The 18,593-nt window shown below is 44.1% G+C and overlaps 1 protein-coding gene across 6 annotated transcripts in view; it reads right to left on the bottom strand.

The window, feature by feature from the left end:
- LOC122563933 (multidrug and toxin extrusion protein 1-like) overlaps positions 1-17,426 on the bottom strand; it is an 85,040-nt gene extending 67,614 nt beyond the window's left edge. For 5 of the 6 annotated variants that reach the window (XM_087977245.1, XM_087977244.1, XM_087977246.1 and 2 more), the window contains exons 1-4: positions 16,212-16,232; positions 9,450-9,518; positions 1,977-2,125; positions 607-653 (exon numbers count right to left, since the gene is read on the bottom strand). In XM_087977245.1, the coding sequence (XP_087833371.1) occupies positions 607-653; positions 1,977-2,125; positions 9,450-9,518; positions 16,212-16,217 (271 nt within the window). In that variant the 5' untranslated portion in view covers positions 16,218-16,232. Of the gene's footprint in view, positions 1-606; positions 654-1,976; positions 2,126-9,449; positions 9,519-16,211; positions 16,314-17,276 lie in introns of those variants that run through there. The other variant, XM_087977242.1, reaches the window with a different exon arrangement.
- Positions 17,427-18,593: the final 1,167 nt, after the last annotated feature.

The following is an 18,593-nucleotide window of genomic DNA, read 5'->3' as shown; positions in this document are numbered from 1 at the left end:
CAGAGATGGCGTTTCAGGTCCAGTATGACTCTTCCTCAGGTCTAACTGGACTTGATATGTTAACTCTGCTTTTTTCTCCACAGATATCGCTAACCTGCTGGTGTTCTCCAGCATTCTGTGGTGCTACAGATCATTTCCATCATTTTGTTGTTCTGATTGCAGATTCCAGGATCTGTTGGCATGGCACGGTGGCTCAGTGGGGTTAGTGCTGCTGCCTCACAATACTAGGAACCTGAGTTCAATTCCAGCCTCAGACGACTGTCTGTGTGGAGTTTGCACATTCTCCCTTTGTCTGCGTGAGTGCAGGTTTGGTGAATTGGCCATGATAAATTGCCCATAGTGTTTGGGGATGTGTAGGCCAGGTGCATTAGTCAGGGGAATGGGTCTGGGTGGGATACTCTTCAGAGGGTTGGTGTGGACTTGTTGGGCCAAAGGGCCTATTTCCACACTGTAGAGATTCTATGATTCCTAATGTATTTTGATTTTAGGCTAATCAATCTGGTAAATAGGGCTGAATGAATGGATCATCTAGCCTGTTCATCAGAGAGGCACCCACTTTGATCTCTGCTAATCTATCACCCCGTCATCTTCTGTCTGATGAATTACTTACAGGGAGGCCAGGGATAAATATCTTCACATAGAGTTGTGATAACCTGTTAAAGAAGAGGTGAAGGTGGTGTTAACAAAATGAAAACCCATTGAACATTGTCACTGTAACCAAAGACTAACAAACTCAGTGAAGTCCCAGCATATATAGCCTTGCCAATAGAGATAGGTGCTTAGGCCTTATAATCTCAAACAGATATTGATGGGAAACGCAATTTAAAAAAAGAAAGGAACACAACACATAGATGGTCACTCCAGGCATCTCTGTTTTCCTTCATGCCTGATCTGGTACAACACTCAGAAAGAAAAATAGATGTCAACACTTGGAAATTAATGCACTGGCTCTCCATTTCAAAATATGCAAGGCAAGTTGTAAAGTCATAGAGATATACAGCACGGAAACAGACCCTTGAGTCCAATTCATCCATGCCGACCAGGTTTCACAAACTGTACTAGTCCCATTTGCCTGAGTTTGGACCATATCCCCCTAAACCTTTCCTATTCATGTACCTGTCTTTTAATGTCTTTTACATGTCTGTTTATGGCATTCTTGCAGAGTTCCTGCCCTTTGTCTATTGCAAGAACACTGGCACGCCTCTCATCTGTCATTACAGGGTAGTTTATAGATGTGCCTGAGTGAGTACATCCAGAACCCACCATTAACAGGTCACAGGTGGAGCACAGGGTGCAGGTCAAGACCTTGTATACTAAGGCTTTACAGAAGGAAAGCCAAACTGGAGATTCAATGGCACCTCCCAGAGGTTTCATTCTCCACATCATACAGATCGGGGAGGAAAGCTTTCTTAACATTTTTTCCTGTCTGGTCAATTGCTATTTCTGTTTCCTCTAGACCAGATAGAAACTCTTACTGTTGTCTGGAAAAGTGAGAGCCAATTGGTTTCCAGCTCTTCAGTGTCCCAGCTCCTTATGAATTAATGTGCTTTGTTTTCCTTTCACAGACCAGTTGGACCAGTATATCTCATTTGTCAAGTTTTCTATTTCTTTTCTCCTTCACTTTGCTCCATTAACTATGTCCCTTCTGAATTTTAAGTTGATCCACTCCATCATGCTAACAATGCAGACACGATGTGACCCATTGCTATTGCATATTAATACGGACCTTAAGATGGATGCCAGGGTGGTGTTCCCTGCAAGATGGCTGACTTATCAGTTCATTAGTTCTCTCTCTATTGACAGTCATCCAGTTGAGATTAACTCCTCAGTATATATAAAGATGCAATGTGGAAACTTTATCCAAACATTGTGTTTATAACATACTCCAACACTGAATGAAAGGAGAGTCTTCTCTCTTTCACTCAACCACCAACATTTTATTTACTTCTGTCATTAAAAACAAAGAAGGTTCTCACTTGGCTACTGCAGGAGACTGTTTGAAAGCCAATAAAATGTGCTCGATGTTGATGAAGAGAGCCCAGCAGGGGAAGCAGGCGATCAGGAGAATGAGAATCCCTCTTTGGAGAATCACTCCAATTCGCTTCAGGTTCTTACTGCCATACGTCTGGAAAACAGGACAAAAATTAAAGATAGTTTTATAGATATTGACCATATCACTCCACAGTGGACACCATTTTTCTCCTTAAGAATGAACTGCAACAACAGATGAAACATTTCCAATATTAAAGCATCTATGTCACTTAGCTGAAGTCATTATGATTAGGTGCCATTTTCATTCAACTATTAACATGCCAGGTTAATTCAGATCACTAAACAACACAAAGTGGATGCGAACCATTTTACTAACAGCTCAGTGGAAAGAAAACGCAAAGAAAGTGAAGAAAAATGATAAATAAGTTTGGAAGGATAAAACTATTTCATCAGTCTAGCTTGACCAGCATGCTGTCCCAACTCCTATATTGAAAGGTCTGAGCAATATGTTCAGCATCACTGCATCATTTTCCTACTCACAGCTCCTGAGTGTTAAGGCAATTGTGCCAACCATGCACTCACTGAAATCAGCTATATGGGACAACCTGAGAATGTATCTGGTCTGTGTGACTTAAATTCATACAGAGGATAATATTTCCCAATGCCCGCATTGCAAACATTTATTCTTCTCAAATTAATATTTTTTGCTCTATTAAGGACAACTAGCAATGGGTAATAAGTGCTGGCCCACCCCAGTGATGCTCATACCCATCCAATAAGACTCATAGAGATGTACAGCATGAGGGAGATTCAAGATGGCAGTGACCCAGCAAGTCTGAGTCTGTACTGCTCTGCCTAAGACTCAAGCAAAGTGGGGCACCCGCCTTCACCTCACCCTTTAAATCATTTAAGATAGCTTTTGCCCAGTGTAGTCAGTCAACTTACATCAAACTTGGATAATTTGGTGTTGCTTTTAAAACGACCAAGGGCAAAGACACCCGCAACTCACACAGACAGGGACCCCTCCCCCACCCCCTCCACCAGCAGCAGAGACGTCCGCAGCCGCCTCGGGGAACTTACCTGCAGAGTTGAGCCTGATCTTCAGGATCACCAAACTTCAAGAGAAGATCGATGCTTTTATTGAGGAGGCCTAGTCCCAGGCAGGAGTCGATCTTGGTCATGCTGCAGAAGCATGACCGAGAGATTGAAAAACTCCAGCAGTGTGTCGGAGGGTCGGAGCAACATGCCGCGGCCACGGAGACGGCTGCCGAGTTGTCCGTGGGTCAGGCCCAGGCTCTCGAGCAGCGAATCTGGACCCTGGAGGTGTGCATCAACAACCTCGACAATCGGGGCCATCGGAAAAAATGTTCAGTTGCTGGGCCTTCCCGAACGGGAAGAGGAAGGCCAGCTTGTAGACTTTTTGGAGCGATGGCTCACACAATTATTGAAGTTGGAGTCGGGGCCGGTTGCGGGTGGAGTGGGCCTGCCGGGTTGCTGTACGCAGGCCTGGGTCGGACCAGCGTCCCCACCCGGTTCTAATCCGACTCCCATGATAAAAGAGAAACAAATGCTCCTGGAAGCCTCCAGAGTCTTGGGGAAGGATCGCCCAGGCCATGATGCAGGAGGGTTCCAGAATAATGTTATTCCAGGACTTCTCTCCAGCCGTGGTCCGCAAGAGGAGGGCATTCAATGAGGCGAAGAAGCATCTGATAGACCTAAATATTCAATACTCCATGCGTTACCCGGCAACGCTGCGCTTCAGCCATGGAGGATCCATATATAACTTTGGGTCGCCAGAAAAAGCAAAAGATTTCTTGGACTCTCTTCATTAGAGACTGCGGGACTCGAACCGTATAGATAACGACCCCCTTTATTTACCCCCCTTTTTATTCATTTCTTTTTCATCCTTCTTCCACTCATCTTCCCTTCGGGGTGGGGGGGTGGGCTTGTTCCTTACTCACCCTTTGGTTTCCTTTTTATAGTTTGCATGGCTTACTCAATTTGTGGGCGAGAGGGCGTTGTTTTGTCATGCCCTTTTCTTAAGAGCGGGGTTTTCCTCTTTTCTCATTTTACTTAGTTGCCTAATACTCGCCGGGAACGTAATTTTGTAATTTTATATATTCCTATTTTGTACTATGTTTGCTAAACACACCCAGATGTGTGTGTGTGTGTGTGTGTGTGTCTATGTGTGTGTGTGTCTCACTTCTAACTCTGGTTTTATAAAATACTTGAATTTGTATACTCCACTTTATAATGCCTGGGCCAAGGGCAGGGCCCTAGCTAGGAGAGGTTATGGTGGGGTTATCGATAGGTCTTTGTGGCCCTGGGAGCAAGGGGGAAAGTCTCCTTTCAAATATGTTTTGCGTTTTTTTTTACTGAGGAATAGTTTTTAATTGTGTTGGTTTAAATGTTTTAAAGAATTGTTGTATTTGTGAATTTTCCATGGTCTTTATTCAAGGTTTTCTGAGTGGGGTTCTTTCTCCTGGGGGATCTCGGGTTTGCCTGGACGATCATGGCTAGCCATTCACTTAGGTGGTGCACCTGGAATGTCAAGGGGAGCAATTCACCAATCACAAGGAAGAAGATATTATCAAACTTCAAAAAAGAAAGGGTTGATGTAGCTCTCTTACAGGAGACACATCAACTTGTCAAAGAACATTTAAAGCTACAACAGGGTGGATTTGATCAGGCTTTTTTCTCATCTTTCAGTTCAAAAAGTAGGGGAGTAGCCATTCTTCCTTTCCAAATGTTAAGGCAGATAAAAGATGAGTCTGGACGGTATATATTGATCAAAGCCCTAATGTAAGGTCGGTGGAGTTGTGGATAGTGACGAAGGATGTTGTAGGTTACAGAGAGACATAGATAAGCTGCAGAGTTGGGCTGAGAGGTGGCAAATGGAGTTTAATGCGGACAAGTGTGAGGTGATTCACTTTGGTTGGAGTAACCAGAATGCGAAGTACTGAGCTGATGGTAAGATTCTTGGTAGTGTAGATGAGCAGAGAGATCTCGGTGTCCAGGTACACAGATCCTTCAAAGTTGCCACCCATGTTGACAGGGTTGTTAAGAAGGCATACAGTGTTTTAGCTTTTATTAATAGAGGGATCGAGTTCTGGAACCATGAGGTTATGCTACAGCTGTACAAAACTCTAGTGCAGCTGAACTTGGAGTATTGTGTACAGTTCTGGTCACCGCATTATAAGGAGGATGTGGAAGCTTTGGAAAGGGTGCAGAGGAGATTTACTAGGATGTTGCCTGGGATGGAGGGAAGGTCTTACGAGGAAAGGTTGAGAGCAGAAGGTTGAGAGGTGACTTAATAGAGACATAAAAGATAATCAGAGGGTTAGATAGGGTGGACAGGGAGAGCCTTTTTCCAAGAATGGTGACGGCGTGCACAAGGGGGCATAGCTTTAAAGTGAGGGGAGATAGGTATAAGACAGATGTCAGAGGTAGTTTCTTTACTCAGAGAGTAGTAAGGGTATGGAATGCTTTGCCTGCAACGGTCGTAGATTCGCCAAGTTTAAGTGCATTTAAGTCGTCATTGGACAGGCATATGGACGTACATGGAATAGTGTAGGTTAGATGGGCTTCAGATTGGTATGACAGGTCGGCGCAACATCGAGGGCCGAAGGGCCTGTACTGCACTGTAATGTTCTATGTTCTATGTTCTATACGGGGAGGAATATGGAATTTTGAATCTTTATTGCCCCCCACCTGGCGCATCCCTTTAAATTTGTAACGGAAGCGCTTTCTAAGTTGATGGCTTTTGAGTCCGCCATACAATTATAGGAGGAGATTTTAACTGTATTGTGGACCCTGAGACAGATAGAGCACTACAGGTGTATCTCAGAGATCTAGACAATTGGCAGATCTGAATAAGGAGCTAGCGCTAGTAGATGTGTGGAGGTGCCTTCATCCCCAGGGCAGAGACTTTACTTTCTACTCTAACCCACACAAGTGCCATACTAGAATTGATATGTCTTTTGCCCCCTCGACCCTTCTGAATTTGATACTGTGATGTAAAATAGGTAATATAGCTATTTCTGATCATGCCGCAGTATATATGGAAGTCAAGATTAGGGATGATGGGATAGGCCCCCGACATTGGCGCATGGATCCCTTCTTATTGAAGGATAGCAAATTCATAAAGCATTTTTTGTAGGAATTCAAAACCTTCTGGGAAATTAATTCAGGTATGGCTAGTAACCCTTCGATGATGTGGGAGACCACAAAGGCATATGCGTGAGGCTTGGTCATCTCATATTCTGTGACCCGGAAAAGACAAAAGGGAGAGCAACAGCGCCTGCTCGAGGCTCACCTGAAGGCGGCTGAGACAGTGTACGTTGACAGGCCCTCCATTACTAAACTACAGCGGGTCACAGTCTTGAATACCGCACTTACCCAAACAGCAATGAAGGAAATATTATTCGCAAAGCAGAGATTATTTGAATATGGTGACAAACCTGGCAGATATCTAGCGTACCTTGCCAGAAAGAAAAAGGCTCCCCAAGCCATTATATCCATTAGAGAAAGTGCTGCTACCTTGACTTGTGATCGTAAAAGGATCAATACAGCCTTTAAAAAGTTCTATTGTGAGGATAGATCTGGGAAGATGGAATCCTTCTTTAAAAATTTGGCCCTTCCGGGTTTAACCTCGGAGCAGGTGTCGATCTTGAATCTCCCATTGACAACCCAGGAAGTACAGGACGCGGTTAGGCAGCTTCAGAGTGGCAAAGCGCCTGTGCCAGACGGTTGAGTTCTATAAAGAATTTATAGCAGAACTGGCCGGGACACTCATAAATATGTATAATTATTCACACAATCAGGGCTGCCTCCTGCCTTCATTGAGCGAAGCAAACATCTCTCTTATTCTTAAAACGGGAAAGGCCGCAGAAGATTGCTCATCATATAGATCCATATCCTTGTTAAATGTGGATTTCAAAATTCTTTCTGAAATGTTAGCATTAAGACTGGAGAGGATCTTACTATACATCATAAAAGAGGACCAGACAGGGTTTATAAAGGGCCACAGGTCAACTAATAATATTAGAAGGGTCTTAAATATGATACAGGCCTGTCAACAGGGAACAATACTGGGCCTAGCTGTCTCCTTGGACGCAGAGAAGGCATTTGATCAGGTGGAACAGCCTTATCTCTTTTTTACACTGGAAAGGTTCGTGTCGGAGAGATATTTACTAAACGGGTTTCAGTATTATATAATGATCCCAAAGCAGTGGTGATCACCAATGGTTTAAGCTCGGATAGCTTTAGTGTTGGCAGGGGTTATCATCAGGGATGTCCTCTTTCACCACTATTATTCACGCTAGTGATTGAACCACTAGCAGAAGCTAACATAAAGGCTCTGAGGGTTGGATCGGGCAAACATAAAATCACTCTCTATGCGGATGATGTCCTCCTTTTCTTAAGTGATCCTTTGATATCCATGCCCCGTCTAATCCAAGTGATCAATTTATTTGGGATGTTCTCAGGCTATAAAATCAATTTTGTGAAATCTGAGGCTATGCCGATGGGAGGTGTTGCCAGTATATCCAATTTAAAGGACGGAGCTTGCTTTCCCTTTTGGTGGTCACTAAAAGGTTTTCTGTACTTAGGTATTTTTATCACCCCAGTATTTGGTCAGCTGTATAAAGCTAATTTTGTGCACTTAATAGAGAAAATAAGACAGGACCTTCAACACTGGGGAGATCTCCCAATATCCTGGTTAGGCAGAGTAGCCTTAGTCAAGATGAATATCCTACCTCGTCTTCTATATCCGATAAGAATGCTCCCCTTGATGATGCCGAGACAGGCGTTGCATAAGCTCTACAGCTGGCTCTGCTCCTTTATTTGGAATCATAAACGGCCCTTTATCAAATTAGAAAAGCTGCAGCTCCCACAAGCAAGTGGAGGACTGGACTTTCCCGATTTCAGGAGGTACCAATTGAGGTCCTTATTATCTTACGTAGCTGACTGGGTCTCTTGTGACCCACAATCAGTCTGGTTAGATATGGAGACCTCCCAAGCAAAATGTCCCCTCATCAATCTTTTATTTATGGACAAGATGAGAGCTATTATGGACTATTGTAAAAACCCTATTGTATTAAATACAATTAAAGCTTGGAGGATAATACGACAAGATGAGGGTAACCTGCAAAGAAACCTCCCTTTATACACCTATAGTGGGAGCACCAGGATTTCAGCCAGGGCTTACAGATGCTACATTTAAAACTTGGAAGTCCAGAGGTATCTCCTGCTTGGGAAATCTGTTTGATGGGGAGGTTATGATGTCCTTTGAGCAGTTGCACCAGAAGTGGACTGCCTAACAGGAACCTTTTTCGGTATTTCCAAATATGAGATTATATACAAAAGACCACACTGATAATTAATCCTACAAATCGGATAGGGAAACGAGAGTGCTATGGCCGATGGTGCCCCCTTCGGTTAGTACTCTTTATCACTCAGTATATAATAAAATATCCAAGGACGTGGAACGATTATTTAAAACCTGGAATCAAGAATTAGGATTGGAAGTCTCATTGGGGAAATGCCAGAAAGATCTCTGTTTGTAGCAGAACTCAGGCTATTAAATTAAAGATACTCCACAGGGCTCATATGGCACCTGAATGACTTGCAAAATTCAAGGCAGGAGCATCCCCAATGTGTCCTAATGTAAAATAGAAGTTGGCACTCTCACGCATTGTGAAAGCCATAAGATCCGTAGGTATTGGGATAGAGTAGTGAATGCCTTGACAGAGATCTTGGGTACAGAGGTTCGATTGGATCCAGTGTCCCTGCTTTTGGGCTCTTCAGGTTTTCCCTCCCTGGATGTGCACGGGAGTAAATTATTTACCATCCTCTCCTTTTTTGCAAGGAAAAATATTTTAGTGAATTGGGTAGCTGAAAGCCCTCTAGGACCTTCGAACTGGCTGGCTCAGGGACCCCTGGGAGGAGGAATCCCGTATAAATACGGGTTCTTTATGACTTGAGGTAAATCTATTTTGAGCATGTCTCTAGTTATTTAATTATTTCGTTGTTTATTGCTAGTAATGTATGATATTCTATTTTATGTTTTGGTTGTTTGTAGGATATATTAGTAGTTAGTTGGTTTTTTTTGGTCATTATTTATTTCTTCCTATTATTATTTAATTTAATATTGACGTTTTTACTTGTTTGTATTACTTCTTTAATTTTATAAAACATATTAAAAATTTTCTTTTTTCAATAGAAATACCTATTAAAAAAAGAGATGCACAGCATGGAAACAGACCCTTTCGGTCCATCTCGTCCATGCCGACCAGATATCCCAACCCAATCTAGTCCCACCTGCCAGCACCCGGCCCATATCCCTCCAAACCCTTCCTATTCGTATACCCATCCAAATGTCTTTTAAATACCTGTGAATGAACGAGAAAAAAAAGCACATTGCTTCCCACTATCCGGCCTGGGGTTAGTGCACCTACCTGAGCTATGAATGTATCACACGCTGTACACAACCCAATACCTATGCAGATACTTGATGAATTTATTACCTGTCCAAAAGAAAAGAGAAGGAAGCATTCATCAATGATATAACAGATGTCGCAAAATAAATGCACAAAATATGTCTTTGTTAGCCTGAATCCTCTGATCCGGATAGGAATCCCTACTTCTGACTAGTGGGTGGGGTTGGGGTGAGGGGTTATGCTGCCAAGGGGTTACGGAATAGGGTGCCATGTGGGTGGTGGATAAGGTGCCAGGTGGGTATGCGACAGGGTGCCAGGTGGGTATGGGATAGAGTGCCAGGTGGGTGGGGGATAAAGGGACCAATGTCTTTTAAATGGTGTAACTGTACCTGCATCCACCACTTCCTCCGGTAGGTCATTCCACACAGTAAACACTCTCTGTATGAAAAGGTTGCCCTTCATGTCCTTTTTAAATCTTTCTCCTCTCACCTTACACCTATGCCCCATGGGTTTGAACCCCGCTTCCTTCGGGAAAAGACCATTGTTATTCACCTTATCCATGCCTCTCATGATTTTGTAAACCTCTATAAGGTCATTCCCTCAACCTCCTATGCTCTAGTGAAAAAAGCCTCAGCTTATCCAGCCTCTCCTTCTAACACAATCCCTCCATTTCCAGCAAGATCCTGGTAAATCTTTTCTGAACCCACTTCAGTTTAATAATATCCTTCCTATAACAGGGTGACTAGAATTGGATACAGTACTCCAGTGCGTTATGGGATAGCATGTAATGTGAGTGAGAGAATGGAGTGTTACTCGGTGGTGAGGTAAGGGAGCGGGTGAAGGATTAGTGTAGGTCTGGAGGGTTACTTGAATGGGGTGTAAGGCAGGTTGGGGAGTCAATATAATTATCAGGGTTTTGGTTGGCTCCGTATGGATTTGAGGAAGTCAGTGTTAGGAAGTTTTGGTGATGGTGGGAGGGATATGGGGGAAGGAGAGCATGGGGAATTAAATCAGTGTAGGCACTTGGGACATTTGACTGGTGGGGCAATTTGGTGTTCGGTAAATTGTTCCAGTGTGGGATGGGCAGTCAGTTCCACAGTAGTTTTAGAGAGGTTGGGAGAATTGGGGAATCAGACGACCAGGGGACTTTGAATCATGGGGCTAGGGTTGGCTCAGGAGAGAGAGTGGGGGGAGTGGTGATGCCGCTGTTATTGGTGGGAGGTAGGGCTCAGTGGTGCTTAGAACAGGTTTTAACTCCTCAAATGTTTCCTAAGTAACTATTCAGGCAAGTGAGACAGCTCCTGAAAACTCTCCACCGCTAATTCAGAGTGGCTGGTAATGTCATCTTCCCAGGCAATTCCCACACAGCCAGCTCAGCTGCGACATTTGGTCACAACGTGCAACCCCAGTCCATACTTCAGCAACAACTATCTCCATATTGGAAGAGTCAGATGATGGTTTGTTTTTATTACAAATTAAATATCATTGCTCTTTTTGCCCTCTTTCTTCTTCCTCCCCCCCTTTCCTCTTCTCTTTCCCAACAGATGCCAGTGTTTGATACCCTTTGATTTGCTCCAAACCCAACTGCTGCAATGTTCTTTAAGCCATCTTCCTCCTACTCAAAGTTCATAAGATATAGGAGCAGAATGAGGCCATTCGGACCATCGAGTCTGCTCCACCATTCGATCGTGGCTGATATGCTCCTTACACCCATTTTCCTGCCTTCTCTCCATGACCTTCAACCCATCACCAATTGAGAAACTTTCTAACTCCTCATTTACTCACTGTGCCAGCATTCACTGCACTTTGGGGTAGCGAATTCCACAGATTCACACCTCTTTGAGAGAATTAGTTGCTTCTCAGCTCTGTTTTAAATTTGCTCCCCCTTATCCTAGGACTATGACCTCTCTTCCTTGAGTGCCCCACAAGAGGGAGAATCTGCTCCAAGTCGATTTTATTCACGCCTTTTATCATCTTGAATACCTCAATTTGATCTCCCCTCTTTCTTCTAAATTCCAGAGAGTATAGGCCGAAACTGTTCAATCTCTCTTCGTAAGACAAACCCCTCATCTTTGGGATCAATCTCCTCTGAACTGCTTTCAATGCCATTACACAATAAGGGGGCCAAAACTGTACACAATACTCCAGGTGCGGTCTCACCAATGCCTTGTATAGTTGCAACAAATCTTCCTTAACTTTATATTCTATTTCTTTAGCTACAAAAGGCAACATTCCTTTTGCTTTCTTTGTTATCTGCTGTACCTGCTTACTAGTTTTCCGTGGCCCAGGAACGCGTATACCTAGATCCCTCTGCACCGGAGCGCCCCGAAGTCTCGCCCATTTAGAAAATAAGTTGCCTTCCTATTTCTTCAACCAAAAAAGCATGACCTCACACTTATCCTCATTAAACTCCATCTGCCCCATTATGACTCACTCTCCTAACTTATCCAGATCCATTTGTAAGGTTCTTATTTCCTCATTGCACTCTACCATCCTGCCTGTTTTTGTTTCTGCAAATTTGGCTCTCGAGCTTTCTATCCTTTTATCCAAGTCGTTAATGTAGATTGCAAATAGCTGGGGACCAAGGACCCAACCCCCTGGCACCCCACTGGTTACATCTTGTCATCCAGATGAAAAACCATTTATCCCGACTCTGTCCTTTGTCGATCAGCCAGTCACCTATCCAAGCTATTTAATTACCCCTAATCCCATATGATCCAACCTTATGAATTAACCCTTTGTGCGGCAGCTTATAAAAAGCCTTCTGGAAGTCCAAACATATTACATCTACAGGACCCCCACTTTGCTTATTGCATCTTTCAAGAACTCTAGCGAATTAGTCAAACGTGATTTGTCCTTCATAGAACCATGTTGACTCTGATAGGTAGTGTTTTGACTTTCCAAATGTCTTGATATTGCTTCCTTGATAATTGATTCTAACACTTGCCCAATAACAGATGTTAAACTAACTGGTCTGTAATTTTGCTTGCCTCCTTTTTTCAATAGGGGTGTTGCATTAGCATTTTTCCAATCCACTGGAACTTTTCCCATGTCCAGGGAAATGTAGAATATTGTAACCAATGGATCCACTATCTCTGCTGCCACTTCCTTTAATACCCTAGGGTGTAGTTCATCAGGCCTGGGGGAACCTGTCTGCCCTCAATCCTAGGGCGTTGATTGTTCTAAGTCCTACCCTTTCTATTGCCTCTGCCATGCCTATTCCAATGGTACTATTGTCCTCCACCTTATCTGCCAGTGGGAGGCATCTCAATGCATCTACATTAACCACTTAGCTTCCTGAATGGTATTCTGACTTTTACCTACTGAGAATAAGGACCCAGCACTGATTCTACTGGAAGTTTTCCTTCAGTTGCCCAAGCAGGGGTTTGTGATCCATTACCATGAAAGGTTCCCGTCCGTAAACATACTGGTGCAACCTCCTCACACCAAAGATGACCGCCAAACCTTCCTTCTCTATCTGGGCGCAAATGCATTCAGCATCAGCCAATGTCTGGGAAGCATACGTCATGGGGTGTTCCTCTCTGGTGGGCCACCAGTGAGCCAACACTACCCTGATACCGTACAGGGAGGCATTGCACGATAGCACCACCTCTCGCTTCGGATCGTAGTGGACCAACACCTTAGATAACAAGAGCTGCTTTTTCATTTCTTGGCTTTGCGACCATTTCTAAGGCTGACCCTTTCTCAACAGCAGGTGTAAGGGTGCCAAGATGGAGGAGAAAGTGAGGTCTGCAGATGCTGGAGATCAAAGTTGAAACTTTATTGCTGGAACAGCACAGCAGGTCAGGCAGCATCCAGGGAACAGGAGATTCGACGTTTCGGGCACAGGCCGAAGAAGGGCCTGTGCCCGAAACGTCGAATCTCCTGTTCCCTGGATGCTGCCTGACCTGCCAAGATGGAGGCCAGGTGACATATGAATTTCCCGCAATAACTCACTAACCCAAGGGGAAACCTAAGTTCTGTTCTAGGCATGGGAGCCGGGACTACTTTGATCTTTGCTCACTTTCTGTTCCAACAGGTGTAACTGGGTTTTGTTGACACGGTGATCCAAATAGGTCAGTTGGGGTGCCTGGAACACAATTTTTTTCCCTTCTAAGACATAAGCTCACCTGGGAGAATTGTTTATGTCCAAGTGCTCTGTATTGGTCTTCCCAGTTATTAGTACATCATCCAGAGAAATGGCAACCTGGGATAGCCTTTGTAAAATGTTCTCCATGATCCGTTGGAAAAGGGAACAGGCTGATGATACCCCAAACGGCAGATTTGTTTATTGGTACAAACCCTTATGGGTATTAATTGTAGTGTATGGCTGGGACGCATCATCCAGTCACAATTGCAGGTAGGCACGGCTCATGTCCAGTTTCATAAGGGACAGCATCCCCCTCCCCCACCCCCACCAACTTTGTGTACAAGTCCTCTATGCGAGGCATCAGGTATTCATCCAGCTGTGCAAAGCAGTAACTGCTTGCTTAAAATCCCCACAAAGGCAAACTGAGCCATCAGGTTTCACAGTCAGTATGACCAGTGCTGCCCATTCTGACGAAGCCGTTGCTTTCCAGCTTCCTGATTTCCACCTCTACTTTTGCCCACAAGGCAACTGGCGATGAACGGGTCTTGCAAAATCTTGAAATTTCTTCCTGGTCAACATGGAAAGTGGTTTTGGCCCCTTTGATAGTCCCAAACACTTCCTGAAAAGCTCCCAGGTATTTCACTAGGACTTCACTCAGGCAGCCATTTTTAAATTGAAAACAGTTGAGCCAATCCAGGTGAATCTTTCTCAACCAATTCCACCCCAATAAGTGTGGGCATGAGCCTTTTACTGCCATCAGTGGTAACTGTATCAACTGCTTCTCATAGGAGACCGGAACTGAAGTCTTAGCCTTAATCTTCAATGGTTCCCCAGCGTATGTTCTCAGTCTGGCTGAGGTCTTAGTCATAGAGTCACAGAGATGTACAGCACGGAAACAGACCTTTTGATTCAACCCGTCCATGCCGACCAGATATTCCAACCCAATCTAGGGCCACTTGCCAGCACTCACCCCATATCCCTGCAAACCTTCCTATTCATATACCCATCCAGATGCCTCTTAAATGTTGCAATTGTAACCAGTCTCCACCACTTCCTCTGGCAGCTCATTCCATACACGTACCATCCTCTGGGTGAAAAAGTTGCTGCTTAGGTCTCTTTTATATCTTTCCCCTCTCATCCTAAACCTATACCCTCCAGTTCTGGACTCCCCCACCCCAAAGAAGAGACTTTGTCTATTTATCCTATCCATGCCCCTCATGATTTCATAAACCTCTATAAGGTCACTCCTCAGCCACCAACGTCCCAGGGAAAACAGCCCCAGCCTGTTCAGCCTCTCCCTACAGCTCAAATCTTGTGCAAACTTCAAGGTTACAGTCACAAGCAAATCTTTTTAAAGACAGATTCGGCAATCACAGATACGTCCCTAGTTGCCCTTGAAGTGATGGCGGTGAGCTGTCTTCTTGAGGTGCTGCAGTCCACATGTTGTAGGCGGACCAACAATGCCCTTGGGGGAGGGGGGGGGCATGGCTTCCTGGAATTTGACCCAATGACAGTGAAGGAAAGGCCACATATTTCCAAGTTGAGATGGTGAGTCACTTTGAGGGGAATTTGCAGGTGGAAGTAACCCCATGTATCTGCTGCTCTTGTCCTTCTTGATGGAAGCGGTCTTGGGTTTGGAAGGTCTAAGAATCTTTGGCGAATTTCCACCATGTCTCTTGTAGATAGTACACACTCTAGCTACAGAGCATCAGTGGTGGAGGGAGTGGATGCTTGTGGATGTGGTGCCAATTCAGATGGGCTAAATTGTCCTGGATGGTGTCATGCTTCTTGAGTATTATTTGAGCTGCCCCCATCCAGGCAAGTGGGGAATATTCCATCACAATCCTGATTTATGCCTTATAGATAGTGGACAGGTTTTGGGAAGTCAGGAGGTGAGTTACTCACCGGGTTATTCCTAGCCTCTGACCTGCTCTTGTAGACACTGTGTAAATGTGGTGGGTCCAGTTCAGTTTCTGATCAATGGAACCACCAGGATGTTGATAATGGGGAATTCAATAATGGTAACACCATTGAATGTCAAGGGGTGGTAGTTAAATAGTCCCCTATTGGAGATGGTCATGGCCTGGCATTGTGTAGTGTGAATGTAACTTGCCACTCGTCAGCCTGGTCTTTTTCTGTTGCTCTCTGGAAGAGCTTGGATCTAGATATTGAAGAGATGTTGCATTTGAATGTGGACTGCTTCGGTATCTGAGGAGTCGTGAATGTTGCTGAACATTGAGCAAACATCCCGACTTCTGACCTTATGGTGGAGGGATCCAGTTCCACATGCCTCCCCAGCCGCAGAGTGCCTGACACAAGTGACCCATCCTCCCGTGTCAGCCAAGTGACTGCCAGAGGGTGAACTCCCCATGGAAGGCATTAAGACGGAGCCCAATCTCACCCTCACTCAATGTCCCCCACACCCATGGGACTCCCTGGATGGCTCATGGAGAATGGTGATGAGCCGGAATGCTGGTCTTTAGCCTGGGGGGCCACTGCAGCATCTGCTGGGCTCCAGTTGCCCTTCCATTGAGAGCAGCAGGTAAAGACCAGGCTTTTTCACAAGGAGGAGCTCATCAGCTGGTAACGGCACTGAGCTTGGCACTGATAGGAAGCAGTGCAACTTCATCACTATTTTATACAGGAGACACTAGGATCAATAAATGTGCATATTCTTAACATAAACTCACCGCCATAGCAAGACTGACTGCGTCCAATTGAACTTTCCCTAAATGTCCACAGAACACAGAGCTGACAATATCCAGGAGAGATATCATCAGCTGTGACAAAAACTGTCAAAGGAAAAAGAGAAATAAGATACACTGACCACTTAATTTTCATCAAAATCCTTACGTCTAAACAAAAATTGAATTTACTGATAGTACTTCTTCCAGGAAGCAATTGTCTTTCAACTTCTTTCTCAACATCATACCATTCGCTAATGATTTCACTGAAGTTTTCATCACTGTAAATTATGAAGGGACATAGCAGAGCTGATCCAGACAAACCATTTGCTTATGAAGGATTCTGATATCAAGATACACAGGGAAGAAATGATGGTCTTTGACACAATAATTCAAAGTCAAGCGAAAACCTTCAGTTGAAAGGCAGGGAGTTGAGGAATAAGGGATGATGTTGGAGGAGCTTCTAAACAGGTTGAACAAAATAAATTGCAGATACTGAAACAGAACAAGGAATTGGCTGCATGAAGAGAGGTCATAAATGAATTCATTGCCAGAGATGATTTAAACGGGTTTGGTAGACACTTTTCCAGAAGGTGCAATGAACATAGGAACAGAAGGAGGCCATTCAGCCCCTCGAGCCTGGTCCATCACTCAGTGAGATCATAGCTGATCTGTGGCTTAACTCTATATATTTGCCTTTGGCCCATATCCCTTGATACGTTTGTTTAACAAAACATTATCTATATCTGAATTAAAATTAACAACTGATCCAATGTTCCCTGCCATTCAGGGAAGGGTGACAAACCTTTGTCACTCTTTGTGTGTTGAAGTGCTTCCCACCATCTCCCTAATGCTTAGACTATGCTCCATAGCTCTAGAATTCCCCAGCCAGTGGAAATAGTTCATTTTTAATTTATTCTTCATTTCCCTGTCAATTTCATGAAGAATTCAATTAGATCCCCCTTAAACTTCTAAATCCTAGAGAAAACCGGCTAAATTTGTCTAGTCCCTCCTCATAATTGAAGTGTGCACAAAGAATACAGTTAAACAATTGAATGGGTGTGAACTCACCACTGGCACAGCCAGCCTGGAAATAACTCTCACTTCCTGCCAGAAGTTGATGGGTTTCAATCTCCTTAATTTCCTCAGAAACAGGTCACCATAGGTTTCACGTATCTGAGCAATATTGCCAGAGGCGAGTTCCAATGAATTCTTCATTTTGCCAATCCTTCAAAGGGAAAAATAAACTGTTTTTTTTTATTTGAATAAAAGCAAAATATTGCAGCTGCAGAGAATCTGAAACTGACATGGAGAAGGCCGGAGAAGCTCAGCAAGTCTTGCAGTATGTGTGGAGAGAGACAGAGGCTCATATCAGTTCCAAAATGGTAACCCTGTTTGTCTCTCTACCTGCTAAGTTTTTCCATTTTTTTTTCACTTCAGTTATATTAATTTTCTCATTTGTATATTCCTTCACCCCACAACCCGTCAGCCCAACCATTCCAATCGTGTTAGGCCTACTCCTTTGCCCCTTTTCAATATAATACATGTTCATATTCTTCATTGTTTTTACATACCTAGAATTATGATTGCGATTAATTTTTAATAATTGCTTTCTCAGGGCTGCAGGAGTTTGACCTTAGATAAATGTAAGGTGCAGCATTTTGGAAAGGCAACTCAGAGCAGGACTTCCACACTTAATGGTAAGGTCCTGGGGAGTGTTGGTGAACAAAGAGACCTTGGAGTGCAGGTTCATAGCTCCTTGAAAGTAGAGTCACAGGTAGATAGGATAATGAAGAAGGCATTTGGTATGCTTTCCTTTATTGGTCAGAGCATTGAGTATAAGAGTTGGGAGGTCATGTTGCGGCTGTATAGGACATTAGTTGGGCCACTTGTGGAATACACCGTGCAATTCTGGTCTCCCTCTTATAGGAAGGATGTTGTGAAACTTGAAAGGGTTCAGAGAAGATTTACAAGGATGTTGCCAGGGTTGGAGGATTTGAGTAATGGGGAGAAGCTCAATAGGCTGGGGCTGTTTTCCCTGGAGTGCCAGAGGCTGAGAGGTGATCTTATAGAGGTTAATGAAATCATGAGGGGCATGGATAGGATAAATAGACAAAATCTTTTCCCTGGGGTCCAAAACTAGAGGGCATAGGTTTAGGGAGATGGGGGGAAGATTTAAAAGGGACATAAGGGGCAACATTTTCACACAGAGGGTGGTGTGTGTACGGAATGAGCTGCCAGAAGAGGTGGTGGAGGCTGGTACAATTACAGCATTTAAAAAGCATCTGGATGGGTATATGAATAGGAAGGGTTTAGAGGGATATGGGCCAAATGCTGGCAAATGGGACTAGATTAATTTAGGGTATCCAGTCGGCATGGACAAGCTGG

The sequence above is a fragment of the Chiloscyllium plagiosum genome, unplaced genomic scaffold, assembly GCF_037043375.1.
Source record: "Chiloscyllium plagiosum isolate Xiang-an unplaced genomic scaffold, Cpla_swu_hap1 HiC_scaffold_31, whole genome shotgun sequence".
In the NCBI taxonomy this organism is placed as follows: domain Eukaryota; kingdom Metazoa; phylum Chordata; class Chondrichthyes; order Orectolobiformes; family Hemiscylliidae; genus Chiloscyllium; species Chiloscyllium plagiosum.
The sequence above is the reverse complement of the archived record's forward strand: the minus strand, read 5'-3'. Positions and strand labels throughout refer to the sequence as shown.